The 23,375-nt window shown below is 31.3% G+C and overlaps 2 protein-coding genes across 2 annotated transcripts in view; one reads left to right on the forward strand and one right to left on the reverse strand.

Moving 5' to 3' along the window:
- Positions 1–478: 478 nt before the first annotated feature.
- Positions 479–18,786, reverse strand: LOTGIDRAFT_204242 (hypothetical protein). Its single transcript, XM_009060632.1, has 17 exons — positions 18,687–18,786; positions 17,062–17,152; positions 15,936–16,172; positions 15,372–15,491; positions 14,546–14,737; positions 13,875–13,946; positions 13,262–13,470; positions 12,464–12,572; positions 9,051–9,234; positions 7,874–8,022; positions 6,944–7,062; positions 6,088–6,278; positions 5,042–5,241; positions 4,592–4,675; positions 3,247–3,424; positions 2,249–2,487; positions 479–1,672 (listed from the first exon to the last, which is right to left on the reverse strand). The coding sequence occupies exons 1-17, from the start codon at positions 18,695–18,697 to the stop codon at positions 1,523–1,525; spliced, it is 2,535 nt and encodes an 844-aa protein (XP_009058880.1). The 5' UTR covers positions 18,698–18,786; the 3' UTR covers positions 479–1,522.
- A 103-nt stretch (positions 18,787–18,889) lies between these two features.
- The window catches only part of LOTGIDRAFT_204243 (hypothetical protein), a 6,849-nt gene continuing 2,363 nt past the window's right edge, over positions 18,890–23,375 (forward strand). The window contains exons 1-5 of the mRNA XM_009060633.1: positions 18,890–18,918; positions 19,356–19,488; positions 20,099–20,199; positions 21,641–21,785; positions 22,171–22,309. Of these exons, the coding sequence (XP_009058881.1) occupies positions 19,397–19,488; positions 20,099–20,199; positions 21,641–21,785; positions 22,171–22,309 (477 nt within the window). The 5' untranslated portion in view covers positions 18,890–18,918; positions 19,356–19,396. The remainder of the gene's footprint in view (positions 18,919–19,355; positions 19,489–20,098; positions 20,200–21,640; positions 21,786–22,170; positions 22,310–23,375) is intronic.

Genomic DNA, 23,375 nt, shown 5'->3' on the forward strand with positions numbered 1-23,375 from the left:
TAAATATTTTTTGACTCACACCAAGTTTCATCAAAATCCATCCAGAATTCATTTCATGTGGGCGTATAAAAATGATGAAGATTTTTTTGCTTTCAATCTATTTTCATATAACTTGGTGAAAGGAAAGTTTTTGCCAGATTTCAATTACAGTTGAATATGTCTGGTCATATAACAAGGATAAGAATTTTATATTTTTTTTCTATCTGCTAGTTCTTGAACAAACCACTTGATAACAGGATGCAGTCCAATTCAAATTAGATCACACTTCTATTTTTAATATAGTCGGGCCTCTTCAATATTCATCCCACTAACCAATCAAATCCCTTCATTCTCTCACAAGATGAGAGGGCAGAAAATTGATTTGTTAGCAGAGTCAAAAGGTTATTGACAAATGTTAAAGAGGCCAGACTTTAGACCCTAACTGAAAAGGCTATATTAAAAATATCAGCTATAGAATGAAACAAATTGGTATAATTTTAATGAGACTGATTTTTATGGATTATCTGTACCAATTTACAGCTAGGTGGACAATAATAACTCAAGGTTACTGATACTAGATTTCAAGCTAGCACATAAATCAGTTACATGATGTAAAGATTTCAACTTAGAAATAATAAACATATTATTATAATCAGTTGTTTATTTAAAATAAATATAAAATAGATAATAAATTAAGATATTAACAATTTATTTTCAAAATATCTATAGATAAACACAGTCATGAACCAACCTCCATTAAACAGAAAATGATAAGGGCTTCCAAGTCAAGTTTTTGGCCAGTGAGATAGAATCTTCAAACATAAAAACATTAAGGCACAATTCAACTTGGATGTCTTTCTACGTGTACCATTTGATATCAAAATTGTTTTTGTGAAGTTATAAATTATTACGTATTGTATGCTGTGCCTTAAAATGGAATGGTGTTTCACTCAAAACCTCTTAAATCCCTACTAGACTATAACTTGTTTACATTAGAAAGCTAATTGTTCTGTTCTCGGTCTAGACCTGGACTCAGTAAAATCACCTAATTCTTACAGTTTACACTACTACAATTTGGAGCATTCCAAGAATAGTTCTATAACAATAGTGTAAACGATCTGCTCTCAGACGCATTTTAGATGAAACTCTCCATGAAGGCAAATTTGTCTGCTCACAGAAAATGTCAAGCGGTTAGGACACATGCTCAACAACTGTTCTCGGAACGGATACAGTTTACTCTAAGATATTTTATGTGTTCCATTCTGAGAAATTTTCTCTGTAGTCTTGAATTGGAACAGTTCTCAGAACACTTGTATGTTTAGACACCTTGCTTTTTATCAATTCCGTTGTGGGAACAGTTCTCAGAACAGACAAGTTTAATAATATAAACAGGGCTTATTAAACATAGATAACTTAACTTGGAAGACCTGATCAATATTCTCTCTAATCCAGCTATAGCACAAAACAACTATAATTTCTTAATATTCTTCTTAAAAAGTTTCCTATACATATCACATAATGCTGCATATTATAAATGTACATGTTATTTTTTGCCTTTCTTGCCCTTTTTTCCTTTCTTGCCTTTCTTTCCTTTTTTGCCCTTTCCACCTTTACCTCCACCACCATCACCATCTTCATCAGCTTGAGCAGCTTTGGCTCTTTTCTTTCCCAGTGGAGTTTTAGCATACCATGACTAAAAAATATAATTCCGACCATGATCTACCTTTCTGTGGCTTATTTAAAGATATTTGGCCACTGTACATAAGTCATTGAAGACATTGCCACACAGTGTGCAATTAGTGAAAATTTGGCTGACTACAGCTTTAGACTATTCCAGTTTGATTGTTAACTATTGAGGAATCTTTAAGTAACTAAGCCTGTAGCACATGATGGTTTGGTTAATTTTTCCTCCACATATAAAGATACTTTTTCATTGTAGGGGGGTTTGGATAATGCGAAGGAAAACTATTACCTTAAACTATGCTGGTAGCGAATTTTCAAAATATACTACCTCTTAAAATGGACCAAAAAAAGTCTCAAACTTTTGGATTTACAAGGTGTCATGATTAAAGAATAGAATCTCTATATGAGATAATATATTCATTAAACTAAATAATCATTAAAATTACTTAGTTTTATGGATTTATTTCATTCATTTTAGTTTTAATTTTTTGGTCATCCTGGAAGGTAGTATACCTTTAACTCATTAAGATTCCAGGGCTTCAAAACAACCTGGAAGGCTCTTAAAATTCATTTGGCTGAATCTTACCTTAAATGATTCTTCTTCCTCTTTATAAATAGGGTCAATACGAGCTAGTGGAGCTATAAACTCTACAGATTGTAATGGCTTTTTGGCTAATTGCTGTATACGTCTATCTGTTAATACTTGATGAACAGCTGTAACCATATGGCCTGGGGTATAACCATCTGTAACCTTTGATAAAGAACTGATATCTAACAGGTTACTTATTGTTCCACCATTTTTAGTAATCAGATGACGCCATAATACTGAAAATACAGCAGTGGAATGTTCAGATTCATATCTCCAGAAGAAGTGAAAACTTTTTACCTGCTTGGATAGCTTCACATCAGCTTCAATATATTCTAGTTCAGGAATAGACTGTGATTAATGCTACATATTCAGTCACATTATAAATATGTGGTATAATGAAAACGAGTATCAGGTAGCCTAATATCACTTTCAGGTATTGTCTATCTTCATTAGCCAAACCTAAATATTCCAACAAGCTTGATGACAAATTACTAAGTCGAGGAAGAGATTCAAAATTAATGTGAACTACATTCGTGTCTGGGTTATTTCTATGTAAGAACTATACGTAGTTTTGTAAGGACAACCATGTTCTCTCTCCTTTCTGCCTTATCAGATTTTATGGATCTTATGGATTTTTACGTCCTACTGCACCATGTGGGCTAATGAAGACGGGCAACGTCATGCAAGATGCAATGAGGGAAATTTTGCCAGGACATCAGCATTAGCCTGCTCTTTTTTGATTTCCAACTGTCAAGGGATCTTTAACGTTCACAGCCTGTAGCACATGGGGCCTCGTTTTATTGTCCCATCCGAACGACTAGACACTTTTTCCATGTCAGCTCCTCTTACCTGCATCACTGACAGGGGGAAGCCGGGTTGAAAAGCGTCTAACTCACTGAGCCACCGCAGCTCCCTCTGCCTTATCAAAGACTTGGTATGCACAAGGATTACAGATGGTTTGAATTAGAACATGTTATAGTACAGGTATAACTTACAGTGTCTAGAAGCATAGTCTGGTCTAGGTATTAATATAATACGTTGATAACAACCAACAAATGGTTTCATCTCAGCCTCAAATGGACATCTTGATGTACCCACTAATAATAACCTATCTTCTCCTTTCACATTCTTCAAGGCTTTCGGTAATTCTTTCTTTAATCTCTTGGGATCTGTCTGAAAGCAAAATTTGAGAGTTTTAGGACTCGGGCAATATCAAGTACAGTAAGGAAACTTATTGAACAGGATTACATCAACATCATAAATACTTATCTCTAGGGCTAATAATAATAATAATAATAAACTCTTTATTTTACATGGGTCAGAATTAGGTTCAACACATGAGGACATAATCCTTCAGCCCATTAGGGCAGTCTAATTATAATTAAACCTAACTTCCGTTTGTATTTTATTAGTTTCATTTCAAATGTTTTATTAGTTATTAGCGAATTAGACTAGAGGATTTGATAAGCTAGTGTAATACGCCTCCGAATGCACCTATTGTTCGCGTCACATTATCGTGTCACAGGCAGCCACATGATTGGTTAAAGCAGAGGTCAAGCAAAGGTTTACAGAATGAAAAGTCAAGAAGGACAGTGTTCGACCTTACTCTAGTGGTTACGTCTAAAGCTGGCCACTGAGGAATTGTTTAAAACATCAAAGTTTTCTATTATAATTGATACAAGGTGTTTTCTCGCGAATCGTTTCTTAGCATCTGGGAAAGTGAATTCTGAGACTACCGAAATGCGCAGGTTTTGTTTACAAAAGGCGACGAATTTGCCATTAGAAATATAAAAATCAATTTTGTTTGTCTTTATCCGGTTGTTACATGGAAATTATGGATTATTATCATTATAGCAAAATACACAAAATCACAATAATGAGAAATGAAAATTTAAGTTGATCGCTACATTTATTTTCCACCGCGTCTTCCGGTGGGAAATATGTGTAGTTAATGCTGATTGGTTCAATTGGTCCAATCAAAATTGAGTTGTCATAATCGCTATTTTCCAGAACAGTAAAAATGGAGGCCAAGAGATTTAGAATACTTACGTAACCGTTTAAGAATTTTTTTATCGATTGTGACTTAACGCTTGGATTTTTCAAGTTGAAACTTTCACGAAAAGTAAGGGCATCTTCCTCTACGTGTTTGTATGAAGGATTATGAATTTAATGATTAAGAACACACAAACTCATTGAAAAATCCAGTCTAGCCCTTTCAAATTTCTATTTGAGTCGGATGACCAGGATACATAAATGAAGGCCCGAAAGTTGTCTATTAAAGAATAGAAATAGTTCAAGAAATCCATAATACTTATAAACATAATCAGAAATACAACTTACTGGATCCGTTTTAGGAATTTTCTTTTTAAACATTTTCTCACAATCTCCAATATAAAATACTGATGGTTGTAAAGCTCGACCAACCTGAAGAAAAATAAAATAATGATAAATTTTGTACGTTAGAGAAAGGAAAATTATAGCAGACTTTCATCTTTTTGCAGGAATACTAAAAATTGATAATTCAAAGCAACTGATAACTTAGATAAATGAACAACTATCAGTGCCGGAGTCAGGTTGACGTCAGAGGGGGGCCAAATATCTCAGGTTGCCCAAATTTCTAACCTAGTTAAGAGAGTCATGCCCAAAAAACTTGCATTCAGGGCTGCAAGGGGGGCAGCCGCCACTGACAAATATGTACAAGTAAAGATATATTTTCACATCCAGATCTAAATAAACTGAAAACATAAACATAAACAGTTCATTCACTTTATTGATAGTTGATGAAGTTACCTTAAATATTAGATGCATCAACATTTTCAAACCATCTTTTCCAGGATATTTTCCCGCCAGATTAGCAGGACTCAAATCAAAAAGATTGGCACCAGTTTCAGTACATATAGCATGTACCAACATTTTTTTACCAGTTCCTCGAGGACCAGCTAATAACAGAGATTTAGTTAAAGGTGCTTTCTCATGAACAGCAGCTGAACCTATAATATGAACAATTTAATATAGGACCTACTTTTTTGCATCAGACTAAACAAACTGAACGACTGAAATGAAATGAAATGAATGGATTTTACGTCCTACTTTTCTGCACCATGTGGGCTTATGAAGACGGACAACGCCATGCAGGATGCAATGAGGGAAATTTTGCCAGGACAGGTGCATTAGCCTGCTCTATTTCGATTTCCAACTGTCATGGGATCTTAAATGTGCAGAGCCTGTAGCACACAGGGCCTCGGTTTATTGTCCCATCCGAACGACTAGTTGTGTTTTCCATATCAGCCCCTCTTACCTGCATCACTGACAGGGGGAAACCGGGTTGAAAAATATGAAGGTATTATCTCGACTTATGCCGGTATTGAACACTGGACCTTCAGGTTAGCAAGCAAGCGTCTAACTCACTGAGCCACCGTGGCTCCCATTGAACGACTGAACATATTGAAACAGTTGTGCGATGAAGGAAATTTTGCCTCAACAGCCACATTATTCAAAACTGTTGATTTCCATCTGTTTAGAATCTTAAATGTGTACAAACTTACGCAGACAGCTCAATTTCAGTAATGGAAGAGTTATGCTCTTTCCAGAAATATAAATCTAGCAAATTTCTTTGATATTGCAAGTTGATTCAAACAAAACTGACAAGTGTTTCATTTCGATGGTAAGCTTTTGTTGAATCAAGGGGAACCAGATGTTGTTGTTCAATTCTGATAAGTGTTCAGTATAGCTGTAAACAAGCTCCACTAGCTATCAAAGCTAATATTAATCTCAGATAATTATATCCCTTCCCAAACTTACAATATTTTTGCTATTAGTAAACCAGAATGACTTACCTAAGTGAAGTATACCAAACTCTGTAACAAGTCTACGAACATCACTCAATGATGGCATAGGTTCTATATTAGCTTGACGTAAAGTAGTACCAAGATAACTATATTCACCACAATAGTCTTTTAAACTAACAGTTGGTGATCGTACTATTATACCTTGAGATACTAATTCTTCATATAAATCTTCTATAGTTCTACAAAATACATTTCAAATATAGAGGTTTTTACATGATGTCATTTGCTTAGTTAAATCAAAAAATGGTGACTGGGTTCTGGGTTGTAGTTTCTGAAAGTCGTCTATTTGTTTAAAAGGGCATTCTGCTTTACTTTATAGGTCAAAAAAATTTTGTGTCCAAATTTGTGAAAACTGTACACCAATATCTTAAGAAATGTGTCCTTTAATGTATATGAAAGTTTTCACTTAAAAACTATTTTGAGAGTTCACATAAATTTCATTTATGTTCATTATGCTTTTTTGGGAGCTGTTAGGAAACTACTGTACGGATTTAAGTAAATAACACCTAATTATAGAGAAATATGTCTCCTACATTTTCTTAAGGTTTCAACTAATAATATCGAGCCATTACAAAGCTAAAAACTAGGTCAAACTGCTTAATTAACAATTAATACTCTCTGTTTTTAATTAACCTTTTTAAAACAAATTCAGTTTTATCAAGAAGATATAAAGATATAAATAACATACTTTAGCAAAATTTTCAGGTATAATATGTGACGTTTTTCTTTAAAAAATATTTTACAAAAAAGCAGAGTCTACTATCTAGAAATCAGTAGAAATTATAGTTTATTTATTCTACAACAGATTATATTTCAACAATATTTCAAAATTCTCAATTCCTACCTATCTGGTGTTAAATCTTTTTCTTTCTTCTTTTTTCCCTTCTTCCCACTCTTCTTCTTCTTTTTCTTCTTCTTACCAGATTTTTTACCTTTCTTCTTGCCCTTATCACGATCTACTGCCTAAAGATATTATATTCATGATTGTTTACATTTAGTCAGAAATGAAATGAATGGAGTTTTGCATCCTACTTTTCTGCACCATGTGGGCTAATGAAGACAAAGAAAGCCATGCAGGGAATAAGGAAAAGTTTGCTAGGACAGTGGCATTATGCTACTCTTTCTTTTATTCCAACTGTCAAGGGATCTTGACACAGCCTGTAGCGCATAGGACGTCGGTTTTTCATCCCATTCTTGACATTTTTTCCATGACTGCCCCTTCGAACTGCATCATTGACAAGGTGAAGCTGGGTTAAAAATCCTGATGGTACTATCTGAACCTATGCCAGGATAAAACCCCATAGCTTTGAATTAGTGAGCAATCATCTAACTCACTGAGTGACATGACAAGAATTCAAACATTTAAACCTTTGGTTTAATCAGATTTAAAGGGATAGTTGCACCATTCTTTTTGACCAATCAAACTTTAGTCTCAGAAAAAGGTATTTTTTAAGCTAAGCCAATCAGTAATAGTGTTCACAGATCACAGCCAAATTTGAGCCTTCAAATCCATGTGTGTCGGGAATTATCTGCGTTTGAATGTTAAAATTATGACTCGTCAATTTAAGATACTCTGTGATATATAGAAAAGTCATATATAGATATAGAAAGTGAAATTCCTAGTTTGAAGTATTTTTAAAGGAATTATGCGATCTTGGTACAATTCTAGTACTTCTGAAAACTATTTACATATATTCCAGACTCAAATCAACTTTCCTTAAATGGCGCATCTGTCCCTTTAAAAAATAAAATAAGAGATGAAGTAATAGCTTACAGTTTTAAGATTTTTTAATTCTGTTCTCATCAACTCATCAACCTGAATTCTGATTTCATCTTCAACTTCTTTACGTTTCTCTTCTTTAATTAATTCACCATCATGTTTCTGAGAGAAATTTTCAGATTCATCTCTTGTCTGCCAAACTCCTAAAATATTAAAACATAGTTTGATATCAAAATCATCCTGATTGACAGTTCTATATACCAGTAGAATCTTAACATGACTGAACACCAGCAACTAGTTGAAAAATTGCAATTTCAAAGAAGTTATACATTTAATTTATGATGCAAAATAACACTAATAGTCTTATGCTAAAATTCCATGCATGATAAAAGCTTGATTGTTGATTTAAAACGACTGCACTGACAATGGTAATTAAGTTATAAAATCTCTGCCAGGTTTCTAATGACATTATTATTTTTTAAATAATGTCAAATGAAGGGATAATCCTTGTTTTATAAATATAAAACTCATTGGAACATAGTTTTTTTTTAAATTCCCTGATTTTCACAATTGTCTGAACAGTCCAGAGTGAAATTTCTGACTCTTGTTGATAGTAGCCACTGTTTACCAGTACTATGTCCAGATTGTCATGTAATCACATATCATAGACTAGTAGTTAAGGATCACGATTTCCAGACAGGGAACTAATCACCAAAGGCATATTACGTTAAGAAAAAAAACACTCATTTTATTTTATATTGAAAAGTGTTCTGATGAGTAAGCATACCCTGCCTTGATCCACACTACAAATACAAAATACTACAAACATAATAGGCAGGCAAAAAACAAAACAAAATTATAGAATCATCTGGTGGAAAATCAACATTTTACTCTCTGACTACACTGTTTTCCACAATGAATTTTGACAATTATTTTCATATGAATTACTGGAAAAAAACAAGATTTTACACAGGGGAATTTTCAGTTCTAAAAGTAGGTCATATTCAATGAATTTTCTGGGAGGGAAGTCTATTTTAAATGTAAAATCACTGAACCTTATATTTCTATGGATCTAAGATCAATGGCATAAAGTTTAAAAATTTATTTTGAATATTTATGAAATGAGAGAAAAAATCCCATTCAAAGTTCAATATAGACAGAGAGTAATGTGATGATAACATCATATGTAAAAAACTGTATTGAAATAATTTGATATTTAATATAAATTTACCTTTGTAGTCTTCAGAACCCTCTTGAACAGCACCAACAAAATTAGACTGGGCCATTTTCCATCCTTCTTCTTCTTCATCATCATCCCCTTTCCCCTTTTTACCCTTGCCTTTCCCTTTCTTATCCTTCTTATCCTTTTTCTTATCCTTTTTCTTGTCCTTTTTTCCTTTCCCTTTGTCATCTTCCTGTAAAAGAAATTTTTTTTTAAAGGGACACTTATTTGACCAATCATACTTTAGTCTCAGAAATTGGAATTTTTTAGCTGAGCTAATCAGTAATAGTGTTCACAGGTCACCATCGAAATTTGAGCTTTCAAATCCATGTGTGTCCAGAATTATCTACGTTTGAATGGTAAAATAATGACTTGCCAATTTAAGATACTCTGTGGTATATAGAAAAGACACATATAGAAATAGTGAGTAAAATTCCTAGTTTGAAATATTTTTAAAGGAATTATGCGACTTTCATACATTTCTAGTACTTCTGTAGACTATTTACATACATTCAAGACTCATATCAGCCCCCCAAAATGGCGCACTTGTCCCTTTAAGACAGGATTCACATGAATATTCATTATGAGAATGACCACCATATGAATTTGGGAAATGGGTATCAGAGCGTTTACAAAACACTTGTAATTAATGACACCATCTTTGAATATTACACCTAATTCTGATTTACTATTGGTCAATGTCAACTGAATTCTCACCAATACTTTTCCTTGTGTTACTACAAATAATTCATTACAAATAGAATCTTTCAAAACATAGTCTTTAAAGATCTCTGCAGTTAACAGGATACTACCTCTTAGAATGGACATACAATTTAAAGTCTCAAACTTACTCAACAAGAGTATATATTCATCAGTTGGACTTACCAGGTGCCATGGCTAAAGAATAGAATCTCTATATAAGACAATATATTCATTAAACTAAATAATTATTGAAACATGCTTCTAAGTTTTATGAATCATTACTTAGTTTAACGAATTATTACTTAGTTTTATGAATTATTACTTAGTTTAACGAATTATTACTTAGTTTTATGTATTATTACTTAGTTTAATGTATTATTACTTAGTTTTATGTATTATTACTTAGTTTAATGTATTATTACTTAGTTTTATGTATTATTACTTAGTTTAACGAATTATTACTTAGTTTTATGTATTATTACTTAGTTTAACGAATTATTACTTAGTTTTATGAATTATCACTTAGTTTTTTGAATTATTACTTAGTTTTATGAATTATTACCTAGTTTTTTGAATTATTACTTAGTTTAATGAATTATTACTTAGTTTTATTTATTATTACTTAATTTTATGAATTATTACTTAGTTTAATGTATTATTACTTAGTTTTATTTATTATTACTTAATTTTATGAATTATTACTTAGTTTAATGTATTATTACTTAATTTTATGAATTATTACTTAGTTTAATGTATTATTACTTAGTTTTATGAATTTTTATGTATTATTACTTAGTTTAATGAAATATTACTTAGTTTAACGAATTATTACTTAGTTTTATGAATTATTACTTAGTTTTATGAATTACCACTTAGTTTAATGAATTATTACTTAGTTTTATGAATTATTACTTAGTTTTTTGAATTATTACTTAGTTTAATGAATTATTACTTAGTTTTATTTATTATTACTTAATTTTATGAATTATTACTTAGTTTAATGTATTATTACTTAATTTTATGAATTATTACTTAGTTTAATGTATTATTACTTAGTTTTATGAATTTTTATGTATTATTACTTAGTTTAATGTATCATTACTTAGTTTAATGTATTATTACTTAGTTTAATGAATTATTACTTAGTTTAATGTATTATTACTTAGTTTAATGTATTATTACTTAGTTTAATGTATTATTATTTAGTTTTATGAATTATTACTTAGTTTAATGTATTATTACTTAGTTTTATGTATTATTACTTAGTTTGATGAATTATTACTTAGCTTTATGAATTATTACTTAGTTTTATGAATTATTACTTAGTTTAATGAATTGTTACTTAGTTTTATGTATTATTACTTAGTTTGATGAATTATTACTTAGTTTAATGTATTATTACTTAGTTTAATGTTTTATTACTTAGTCTAATGTATTATCACTTAGTTTTATGAATTATTACTTAGTTTTATGAATTATTACTTAGTTTAATGAATTATTACTTAGTTTAATGTATCATTACTTAGTTTAATGAATTATTACTTAGTTTAATGAATTATTACTTAGTTTAATGAATTATTACTTAGTTTTTTGAATTATTACTTAGTTTAATGAATTATTACTTAGTTTAATGAATTATTACTTAGTTTAATTACTTAGTTTAATGAATTATTACTTAGTTTTATGAATTATTACTTAGTTTAATGAATTATTACTTAGTTTAATTACTAAGTTTAATGAATTATTACTTAGTTTTATGTATCATTACTTCGTTTAATGTATCATTACTTAGTTTAATGAATTATTACTTAGTTTAATGTATTATTACTTAGTTTAATGTATTATAACTTAGTTTAATGTATTATTATTTAGTTTTATGAATTATTACTTAGTTTTATGAATTATTACTTAGTTTAATGTATTATTACTTAGTTCTATGTATTATTACTTAGTTTGATGAATTACTACTTAGCTTTATGAATTATTACTTAGTTTTATGAATTGTTACTTAGTTTTATGAATTATTACTTAGTTTAATGAATTATTACTTAGTTTAATGTATTATTACTTAGTTTTATGAATTATTACTTAGTTTAATGTATTATTACTTAGTTTTATGTATTATTACTTAGTTTGATGAATTATTACTTAGTTTAATGTATTATTACTTAGTTTAATGTTTTATTACTTAGTCTAATGTATTATTACTTAGTTTTATGAATTATTACTTAGTTTTATGAATTATTACTTAGTTTAATGAATTATTACTTAGTTTAGTGTATCATTACTTAGTTTAATGAATTATTACTTAGTTTAATGTATTATTACTTAGTTTAATGTATTATTACTTAGTTTAATGAATTATTACTTAGTTTAATTACTTAGTTTAATGAATTATTACTTAGTTTTATGAATTATTACTTAGTTTAATGAATTATTACTTAGTTTTACGAATTATTACTAAGTTTTATGAATCATTACTTAGTTTTATGAATTATTACTTAGTTTCATAGATTTATTGGATTATAGAGGGATTCTGTTGTATAGTTTTGATACCAGGTAACTCTACTAATGTACATAAGACTCATTTTAACCAAGTTTAAAAATTTCAATTTTTTAGTCATCCTAAGAGATAGTATACCTTTAATACAGTCAATATTTTGGAATCAAAACCATAAAAATCTATTTGAAATGAGCTGATCTGAAATTGTGCAATTTACCTTTTCTTTCATCTGTTTTTCTAGTTCAGCTGGATCTTGTTGTTTGAAAATAAGAGCTGATCCACCATCATCTTCATCAGGGTATTCTGGAAACTTTCCTGTTGCATCTCTATAACATATATATATTTTATTTCAATTCATTTTGAAAAACAAAACATTGACATTTTGGATCATGTACAACAGAAAATATTCACTATGGAATAAGCATTTACAATAAAAAATTGGTCAAAAAAGGCATCTCCTTAAGATTCTTTACTGCCTACCCTAATAGGTACAAGTCACTAACACTATTAAGCATAAGCCATAAGTACTATACAAAAATTATGATTTATAATAATGCTAAGCACATATTCTGTTGATAAAACTGATTCTGGTGTGGTTCTTCAAATTCTAGCTAGGGCTGGATAAAGTGATCGAAATAATTATCTATTATCTTAATTGATTATATGTCAAAGATACATTTTCTTCCCTGTATCCATAAACAAGTATTAATAAATTTCCTTCAGCACATAACTTACCCACAATAAACTATAATAACTGATCAAAGCAAGAATATACTTCTATGACGTAAAATTTTTGAATGTTTCTAATTTTTTATTTACAGGGTTTTTCAATTGAGATTAACTAGATCTCTTATAAATGAATGTCAAGGCATGCTCACTCCTGTAAAACACCTGATACCACTCTTATTCTATTGAGTTTGTCAACTTGGAATACCTTTCAGAAGAGTTCACATACTTCATATTTATCATTAGGTACATATATTTTAATGATTGCTGATAAATAAACAGTACATACCGACACTCAATAAACCATTGTCTAATTTGATCCATCATAGTTTCTTTAATATCTTGACCTTCTGTATCTCGTATTTTATCTTTAATACTAATCAATGCTTGTTGAAACTCTTGTTCATGCTGGTCCTGGACTTTTCGACGTTGCTCTTCTGTTTTCTGAGCTAGAGTCTGAGGTAAATTTTTACTGCTGGATGGTAATGGTGGTGGCGCCTAAAATTCCAAAATGGAGTCATGCATAATACAGAAAAGTTATTGAAATATATATTTTAGACAATTTTATAGCTGTACAGTCAAATATCATTTCATACATAAAACTAACGTTTTTTATTTATTTTCAATCAGTCACGATCCTTAGGGAATATTTTTCATCACAAAAGCCTGTAACTAAGCCTTCTTGTGACAAATGTCTGCTTTATATTTTGCACATAAAGTTAAAAGTACATGAAATTGTAACCTCAATGGAGTATAAAAAAGAAAAAAAGAAAATAAGTCTTCACTCTATTTTCTGGCCTACAAAAAACACTGGCCAAGCTTGTGTCAGTAGTTGTACAATGTTTATATAAATTATTGTGTTTTGAATTGATGTCAATATAGATTTAAATCTTGAAACCTACCATTCCTATAAATATCATTTCTTCATCTCTCTCTCTTTTTGTTCTTCTTCTCTGGGCAAATCCTTTCCAAATCTAAAATAGAACAATAAGACAATGATAATTTATGTCGTTAGGGGGTGCCCCTAGACAAATGGTTTGGACCCATAATTTTACACCTTTTTGTGTCAGAATGCACCAAATTAATTCAATTTTTTGAAAATATTCTCAGGAGAACCCTCAAGAATTTTTAATTCAGCCTTAAAAGTTGTCCCCCCATTGAGTCAGTCTGCCACCTATTTGTAACCCCAGTCTCAAAAGGCTGTCTCTGCCACTGGTTGTGCTACTAATGCTGTATTCGTTACCTCTGGGAAGTGACAAGTTTTCTACTAGGAAGTTGTAATTACCTATTATTTTATTCTATTAGGGACACATTCTTGGAGAGAAATATACTTTATTTGCATAATAATTATATCACGTGTCCATTACATAATTCTGATTGGTTGCCCAACATTAATACGTCATGTGACGTCATATGTCGTGAACTCAAAATAATTTTAGCTACCAGAGTTCTCCAGTAGAAAACACAACTTCCGAGCGAAATTTGAAGTAAAGAATGTTATATTATACCATCTCGGAAGTCGTATTTCCCATATTTCTCAGAGGTAACAAATACAGCATATATCAACACTTACTTTTTGAATTCGTAAAACAGCAACTTCTGGATCAAGAGTTGACTGCCCTTGTTTAGATGCATTTCTTTCTCTCTCTTCTTGTTGACGAATTTCTCTCATAAATTTGGCTCTTAAACGACCTTGACGAGCTCTTTCATGTACTTGGATCAAACGTATAGCTTCTTCTAAAGGCATTCTGACCTCATCAGAGTCCTATAGAAAAAAATTCAGTCAAATTAAAATTTTACCAACTAACAACACAGATCGTCCATTTGAACAAATCCAGCTACCAACTACTACAACTACCTAGTTTGCGATATCAGCATCCGCTAGAAGCGAACATTAACTTGTCATCTACCAACAACTACCTAGTTTGTGATATCAGCATCCACTGGAAGAGAACGTTAACTTGTCATCAACCAATAACTAACTAGTTTGTGATATCAGCATCCGCTAGAAGCGAACATTAACTTGTCATTTACCAACAACTACCAAGTTTGCGATATCAGCATCCGCTAAAAGCGAACATTAACTTGTCATCTACCAACAACTACCTAGTTTGCAATATCAGCATCCGCTAAAAGCGAACATTAACTTGTCATTTACCAACAACTACCAAGTTTGTGATATCAGCATCCGCTAAAAGCGAACATTAACTTGTCATTTACCAACAACTACCAAGTTTGTGATATCAGCATCGGCCGAAGCTATTTCCCTACCTACCAGTAACAAGTATGTAGTTTATGTGGTGTTGCCCAATTGACCTTGAACTTTCTGCCCCTTTTAGATAATCTGATATTCAACAAATGAACAGAGCTATTCCATTAATAAGGATAAATTTACAAACCTTGTCTTGATCTTGAGGACCAATCTTTGCCAGAATCTGCCCCAATAACTTCTCTCTTTCTTTCAATGACTTAGTACGTTCATTGATAAAATATTTAGGTATTGGAATTTCAATGTCATTCTGAAGAATCAAAGAAAAACTCGTTGACTATCTTTTGTCATGTACAATAACATTATATGCTCTATCTCTCTTAAATCTTAGGTCATGTTCATAATTATGTTGTGATGTTCTATAGCACATTCAGTTAGAGAGTTTGTTCTTTACATGACTTCATTTGCTTGGTTACGTCTGTGGGTTTTGATCTTGATCGGCCTGTGATAGTCCGATGACCTTGAATAAGTCATATTCACTCATTCAAGTCGATCCAACTGTTAATGGGTACGGATAATCCGGGAAAGATCAATGCCAAGAGGTTTGGCCAAGGACCAGCTTTCAACATTTCAAGGAATCTTGAATGTGAAATTCCTAGTTTGAAGTATTTTTGAAGGAATTATGCGATCATCACCCGAAAATGGCGAACCTGTCCCTTTAAATATATAAGGACTGATATTAAGCATGACTTACTGGTGTCAATTTTAAATCTGATAAAACATCATCAAAATAATGATATTCAGCAAATTCTAGATTAACCATTTCATGTTTTAACTCTAATATTCTACCCATAACTCCATCTAAAACATGACGTAACACTCTTCTTTTCTGAGGATGAACCACTTGATCATATGATTGTTCTAATTTACGGAATATTTGAACATATTTGATGTACATGGTAGCTAACAGCTGGAACGCAGCTAGACGATCCTGAAAAAAAACAATTAATGACTTAAAATAATAGAATATTGAATAAATCTTATTGGTTTTATGAAAACATTGTCAATATGGTTATTACATGATATGAAGCCTCGTAAGCACAATATTTTTTAAAATTATTTCGTTTGTCAAATTAGTTATTTTGTTTTAGGCGAAAAATTAATTTGTTTCATAAAATTATGATTTGTTTTAATTGAGATCATAATAAAATATCTAATTTTAAAAAAGTATCACATCATAGACTATACAAGCATTGGAATATTTTTAATTTTAGAGGAGCAGTAGAAGACAAAAATCTGTCTCTTGGCTGATCTAATAGTTTTAACTTACAGCATCTTACCTTTTAGAACTCTTCAACTATTTAAAAGGTTTACTTAAACCACAATGTTTTTAATTGGTGTTGGAAAACAGATTTTAGTCAAATTATAGGAGAGTAAGCTTATGTTTCCTATGTATTCTGAAGTTTTCAACTAATAATGTTGAGTTGTTAATGCCCAACAATAAAACTATATCAAACAGCTTGATTTATAATTAAATTATTTCCCTTTATAATTAACCCTTTTAATACAAATTCAGAAATATCAAGTGAACCTTGTATACTTTTTCAAATCATTTCACATATAGTCAACACAGTTTTTGAAAATAACAAGTTTGCATACTGCACCTTTAATAACAATAATAACAATAACAATAACAATAATAACAACAATAACAATAACAATAATAATAATAACAACAATAACAATAACAATAACAATAATAATAATAATAATCATCTCTTTATCTGACATGGGTCGGAATAGGTCCAATACATCATTGACATCCTATGGTCCTGTCTAACATTCAGCCCATACTGCTGATGAAAGAAAATTCTACATACCCGTTCTGGTTTGGGAGGTTCTGGTGGTAATTCTTGTTGTAAGATTTCCACCAGAGCTGACTGTCCATCTGTCCATTGTTTATTATAGTAACTAAAAAAATAATATTATTCAATAGAATCAAATAAAACAATATCAGTAAAAAAAAAAGTGCTTGTTTTTCTTATTTTCGAAGTTTTAGATAAAAAAAAAAACCAAAATTTTGTTTCAAAAACCAGTAAAAACCACACTTAAGAAAAAAGCTTGATAAAAAAACCCAGCCCTACCAGGCAAGCATTAAAATATCAGTGTACTAGTACCAAAATAAATGAAAATATGAAAACATGTCACCTGTACGATTCTACAGAACGCCATAATGTTTACAGGGCTATGACTGGCTGTACAGCATACAAATCATTCAAATTACTGTGCACATTGCATTATACAAAAAAGGTGGCCATGGATTGCAGTCAACCTAGTATGTACGAGACAAAGTTCGTAATAGCTTAGTATATTTCATGGATTTTGACTGCATATTCAGTCCAGTTCACGAGAGCCAATCCCTGATGGCCTTCAGGAAAATTACTGAGAAAAATTTCATCATTTTCATTTTTCGATTAAAAAGTAAGCTTATACTATACAATAAATAAACATAACTAGAATAGTATAACTAGGTGTTGACATTTAATCCAGGGACTTTTTAGTGTGGAAATCGTGGGTGACCGCTTGAAACCTCGTATATGCCATATTTGGTCATTTTGACTTTTTGGTACTGTTCAAAGCTCGTAAAAGCGCGGATCTTGTCATCAAATCCTCGTATTCTTAGCTTGATTGTAAATAACTCAAAAAGTGCTAATTAAATAACACATATATAAACAGTCAGATTTAAAACCTCGTAAAATATATTATTATACGAGGTTCAATGTTCCTGATTCTGCAGATGAAAATGAAAAACCTCATATACTGTATTATTAAACGAGTTTTTGGTTCAATGGGCAGAAGAATTCAAATTGTTATACAAGGTTTATATTTTCCAAGAATGAAAACCACGTATAGAGGTAAAAAAAATAATAAAAAATATTTTAACAAAATACATGTACAAATAGTTTTTTGTGTTTTTCTCGAAAAGTAATTTCGTGTCAGATATCGTTATACGAGGTTTCAAGCGGTCACCCACGATATGTTGTTCTATCCGTGAGGTGTAAATTTGATCGTTTTCAACGCACGGAAAGTTCAAAATTTGACCATAAATCTTGTTTACACACCACAGCTAGTACACATCCTAAGGCTCAAAGTAAACGTCGGCCTTAGATCACCATTTTCCGAATTTAGCTAGTTTGACTATTGACGTATTGATTTGACATTGTGAAGTTGGAGAAGGTCTAGTGAGTACCGGTAGTGTGTTAGTGTTTGGCCTAAAGTTATCCCTAGTATCAATGTATTGCCCTGCGTAGATTTGAGACATCTTGTCTACAAAGCCTATAGACTGTTTGATATATATCTCCACAACACCCAAGAAAAACGAGAAGCAGGAAAAATTAAAAATTTAAAAATTAAACGTAAAAAAAACATTAATAGAGTCTACTTGTTTTTAGGACTGACACAAAAATAGAGCGACGGAAACAAATGTGGCTAAATTCTACTGTACCTGTGAGACATTTTGCTACTATATATTTCTCCCTTAACGAAGAGAGTTAACTACGTTTTGTGTTTAAAAGACTCTTTCCTAAAACATTTTCTCATGGGCAGCCATATTGTAAATATGACAACGTCGCCATAGCGATGACCTGTCGAAAGGTCACAATCTTACAAATCGGAACCGGAAATTACGTAGCGAACAGGTACTCGTCAACTTTTTGCACTTTGTGTATTCTGCGAAGGTTTTTTTTTAATGACATATTATTTCTATCTCTCTCCCTCTATGATATGAATCTTCATTTGCAATTTGTGTGTTTTGACACAGTGAAGCTTACTTAGATTTTGTAGAGGGTAAACTTTGCCTCTTCATATGACCCTACTTGCTTTTGGCTTGGTCAAGTTTTCTGGAAATCTCGTCATCTTGTTTATGAATATATAAATAGATTTTTGACAATATGAATATGCCCATTAGAGACACGTCAAGGGTTTTAAGTGCTGATGTGTCTTCTTTTCATTTGACGATTAGAATCTTTCATTGGCACTTTTTACTTCTCGTTGTTTTGATAATCAACTTTAATGCCTTCTTCTAGTCTAGTCTCTGCTGTGGTGCTGATCTCATGAGATTGAGAACTAGGCTAGTACAAAGTGCAAATAGATATATATGTTTTAATTATTTCAGACAATATTAACTGTAAAAGAGGTTAATTTAAATTAAAAAAAATGAGTGTTCAATGGACATTTATCGCTGGTGTTTTATACGTTCAGTTAGCTGTAGTATTTATATTGTTATTACCATGGATTAAACCATCACGGTAAGTCAATTATTAGCTGGAAAAATCTTGGCCATGGATAACTCTGGCTCCACCTGGTTCTACAGACTGATATACATGTCTAGATGTGATATTGTCACTGAGTAGGGGCCATACTAGTCTGAAACATCTGCCTCTATTCCAGCCTCTAATGGATATTTTGACAGAACGTTTTCAGCTGGATATAAAGTATATAAAATATTCCAAATATTCCTTGGATAAGCAGATCCGAGGTATCTAAATAGTTCAAAAACCTCTGCACCTGTGGAGATGTGGGATGTCCCCATCTAACAGGGCTTATTATTTCGGTCTCTACACCATCTGAGTGCTGACATCTGTCCAAATAGCTATCAGAGACTGGAATAGAGACAGATGTTTCGGTCCAGGTCCATACATAATTTAATGTAATTTTATATGGTATTGAGTCAATTCACCTTTCCACTTTTGGTCGCTACTAAATTTTTAGAATTATCACCATGTCAAATCTCATATTAATGGGATGAAACAAAGACATGACGTGTATGAATTATAGAAAGCAATTCTCCAATGTAATGTAATGTAACATTTCTTATATTTCTTATATTACTCAATCATTGTTTTTTCTGTATTTCAGGTGGCAAAGCATATTTCGATCTGGTATTTTAGCTAAAATAGGAAGTTATAGTCATATATATTTTAATGTATTTATAGTTATCTTGGTTATTCTTTTTGCTGGTAAGATCACTATTATATATTTATTTACCAATTTAATGATTGACAAAAGTACAAAAAAATCTTGTCCGAAACATCTACCTCTATTCAAGCCTCTGATGGATATTTTGGAGTAGAGTCAGAAGAAATATACCCTGTAAAATGGTGATTTTCCACACCTCAATAGATGCGATTTCGCTAACATAATATTAAATTACCTTTAAGATGATTGTAAATTAGTGTTGGGCATCATCGTAACTTTCGTTTTGTTAGTATCTTGTGACTCTGTGACCTTTGAACATTTGGCTGAGCACGCAGTTTTAAATGGCCAATACTAGATCAGTTTCGCCAAAAAAAAAAAACATGACATAAGAATAGATCTAAAATCCCTGCACCTGCGGAGATGTGGAATGTCCCCATTTAATAGGGCCTATGCTATTGGAATTTGTCTAGTTAAAGCAATTGAATACAATATTTATGAAAATCATTGTTATATAGCTGAGTATTAAATGAGAGGTTCACTCTGATGATCTTTTGGCATCCAAACCAATTCAAATGGTGTCTCTACTGATATTTAATGGAATGTTCTTAGAAAGAACATAAAATTCAAATTTTCAAAGTTGGCCATAAGAGCTAGAGCTGAAAAATTTGATTAGCAATTTAGCATACAATATTTCAGTTTTGGCTAATCAAGTTAAATTTTGATTCAACACCTTATATAAATTTCAGTAGCAGTTCAGACTTAAGATCGATATTGCCAATGACATTAATTCCTTAAGGTTGAAGAGAGTTGTGGTATATTTCTAGATTTGGCAGAAATTTTTACAAAAAATATACAATATTATTTGATTGGCAGATCGTTCGAGTAAATAATGGATCGCAAAAGAGGTCATTTTGACTCTCAAACTGGGATTCGATATAGCTTAAATTGAACTCTGATAAGAGCATATATGCATTGCATCAGTTGACTTCCATGGTGTCATAATTAAAGCGTTTTTAATAATAACTTAGTTTTATTGATTTATTAGATTATACAGAGATTTTCTTGTTATGACACCAGGTAATTTACATCAGATAAAAGTTCAGAAATGTTTAAAGTAAATACTACTTATCAAGATCAGGAATCATTTAATATCCAGTTCTCATTCAAATTTTCCTAAAATTTAACTGAATCATGTGTCAATTTATTTCCATATTTTCCTAGTTAACTTAGTGATTCTCTTTGCCGGTAAGATGTATTTTGACACATTCTGTAAAAATAATCTCTCATAACTGCCTGGTGTCTGGAGACCCTCCATAACAATTGGAAATAAAATATATGGAGTCTTACGTTCTACTCTTCTGCACCTAATAGGGTTAATGAAGACGGGCAACACCAGGACAGGGGCATTAGCCTACTCTTTTTCGATTTCCAATTGTCAAAGGAATCTGGCCCTTATACTACAATCTTGTCTTTATTTTACAGACTCTATAAGAGAAGTAAGGAAGTTTTCAGCACCAATTGAAGTTGATCTCAACCACCATCCTGATGCTGAGACTAAGAATTTAATGAGACTCTTCCGTGCCCAAAGAAACTTTTATATTGCTGGATTTGCCTTATTTCTGTGGTTGTAAGTTATAACGTGTCATTACTCTGCACAGTTCTTTGTTTTGCATATAGTATTGTTTTTAAACACGAACGAAAAATGACTTAGCTGATTTGTCATGTGAATCTCAATGAAAGGTTTGTCTCGAGGGCAATCTGATTATCAAATTTAACTTACCATTTATAAAATGAGTTAAAGTCGGCACTAAATGGTCAATATTTGGCTGAATTGTACTTTGATCAAAAAAAGATAGATAGAAGGATATTGTATAATAAAAATCCAATAGTAATATATAATGCAGTTTTAAATTGATTATTTATCATAGTTTCTCACTTTTCTGTTTTTATTTGGACTTGATCTTCAATATTTTAGTCATCACTGCTATTAAAATTATTGTGTCTTATTTTAGCATCATTAGAAGACTAATTACATTAATTGCTAATCAAGCTAGAATAGAAGCTGAATGTGAGGCTAGTCGTAAACAAGCTAGTAGTGCTTCTCAAGCAGCTCAACGTCTGTTAGATGATTCAGAAAATATAACAAATAAGGTTTGTATTAAAAATTACATTAATAAAGAAAAAAAATTAAAGAAACATGGATAACAACTTTGGTTAACACTTATGGATCTTTTCTACCAGCTGGTCCTTAGCCAAAACCTCTTGGCATTAATCTTTCCCAGATTATCCCTTCCAATTTACAGCTGGGTCGACTGGAATTATCAGTGAAGAGGACTTATTCAATATGGAAGTTGGAATGGCTTTATATACAACCACATAATAATGCTGTCGCCTCTGTTTGTCAGTCCTTCCGTCCACAATTATGATCATTTATGATGATGAGATCTTAGAATTTGACGTTTTTGTCGATCAACAGAATTTGAGTTATTGCCCTTGAGTTAGTAAAAACGCATCAAAATTTTTTGGCTTGTTAACGCAATAGAGATAACAGTTTATGTCAGAATTTTATTAAATAATGTGTGTTTGTTTAAATCAACAATAGCTTGCACAAATTAGATTTTTGGTATGATTTAACACGGATAGGTGACTGCCCTTGATATACTGAAAATGTATGAGGAAAGTGGGCGTATCTTGCTTGACAACCACTTGTTATTCAATGATCTTCATTTATTTCTTAATTCTAAATTCTTATCTGTTATCTAGCTCAACATATCTTCAAATGCAAAACGAAAAATGTTCCATCAAATGTTCAATACAAATGTTCAATAACAAATCTCGATCAACAAATCTTGCGAGAGTCAAATATACAAATGTCAATTTTCAATAACAAATGTTGAATTAAGCGTGTAAATTAAGAGATAAGAATTTAGAATTAAGAAATAGCAATGAATAAAAAGCCATTCCGCCTTCCATAATTCAAATTCATCAGACTTTCACACACCGATCAAGATCGGAACCCAATCACTTGTTCAAATGCAGTGATTTGATTGGATTGTATGTAAGAGAAAACGGCCAATCTGATTCCTCAACAGGAAGACTGTGAATAATTCGGCTTATTTGTTTACATGATGTCTGATTGACTGAAGTGTTTAATGAAGTCAAGGTGTTAGATGGAGTTCATTATGACATTGTAAAGATACTGTTATACTGGACTGGG

This window comes from Lottia gigantea (assembly GCF_000327385.1).
Source record: "Lottia gigantea unplaced genomic scaffold LOTGIsca_43, whole genome shotgun sequence".
NCBI lineage: Eukaryota > Metazoa > Mollusca > Gastropoda > Lottiidae > Lottia > Lottia gigantea.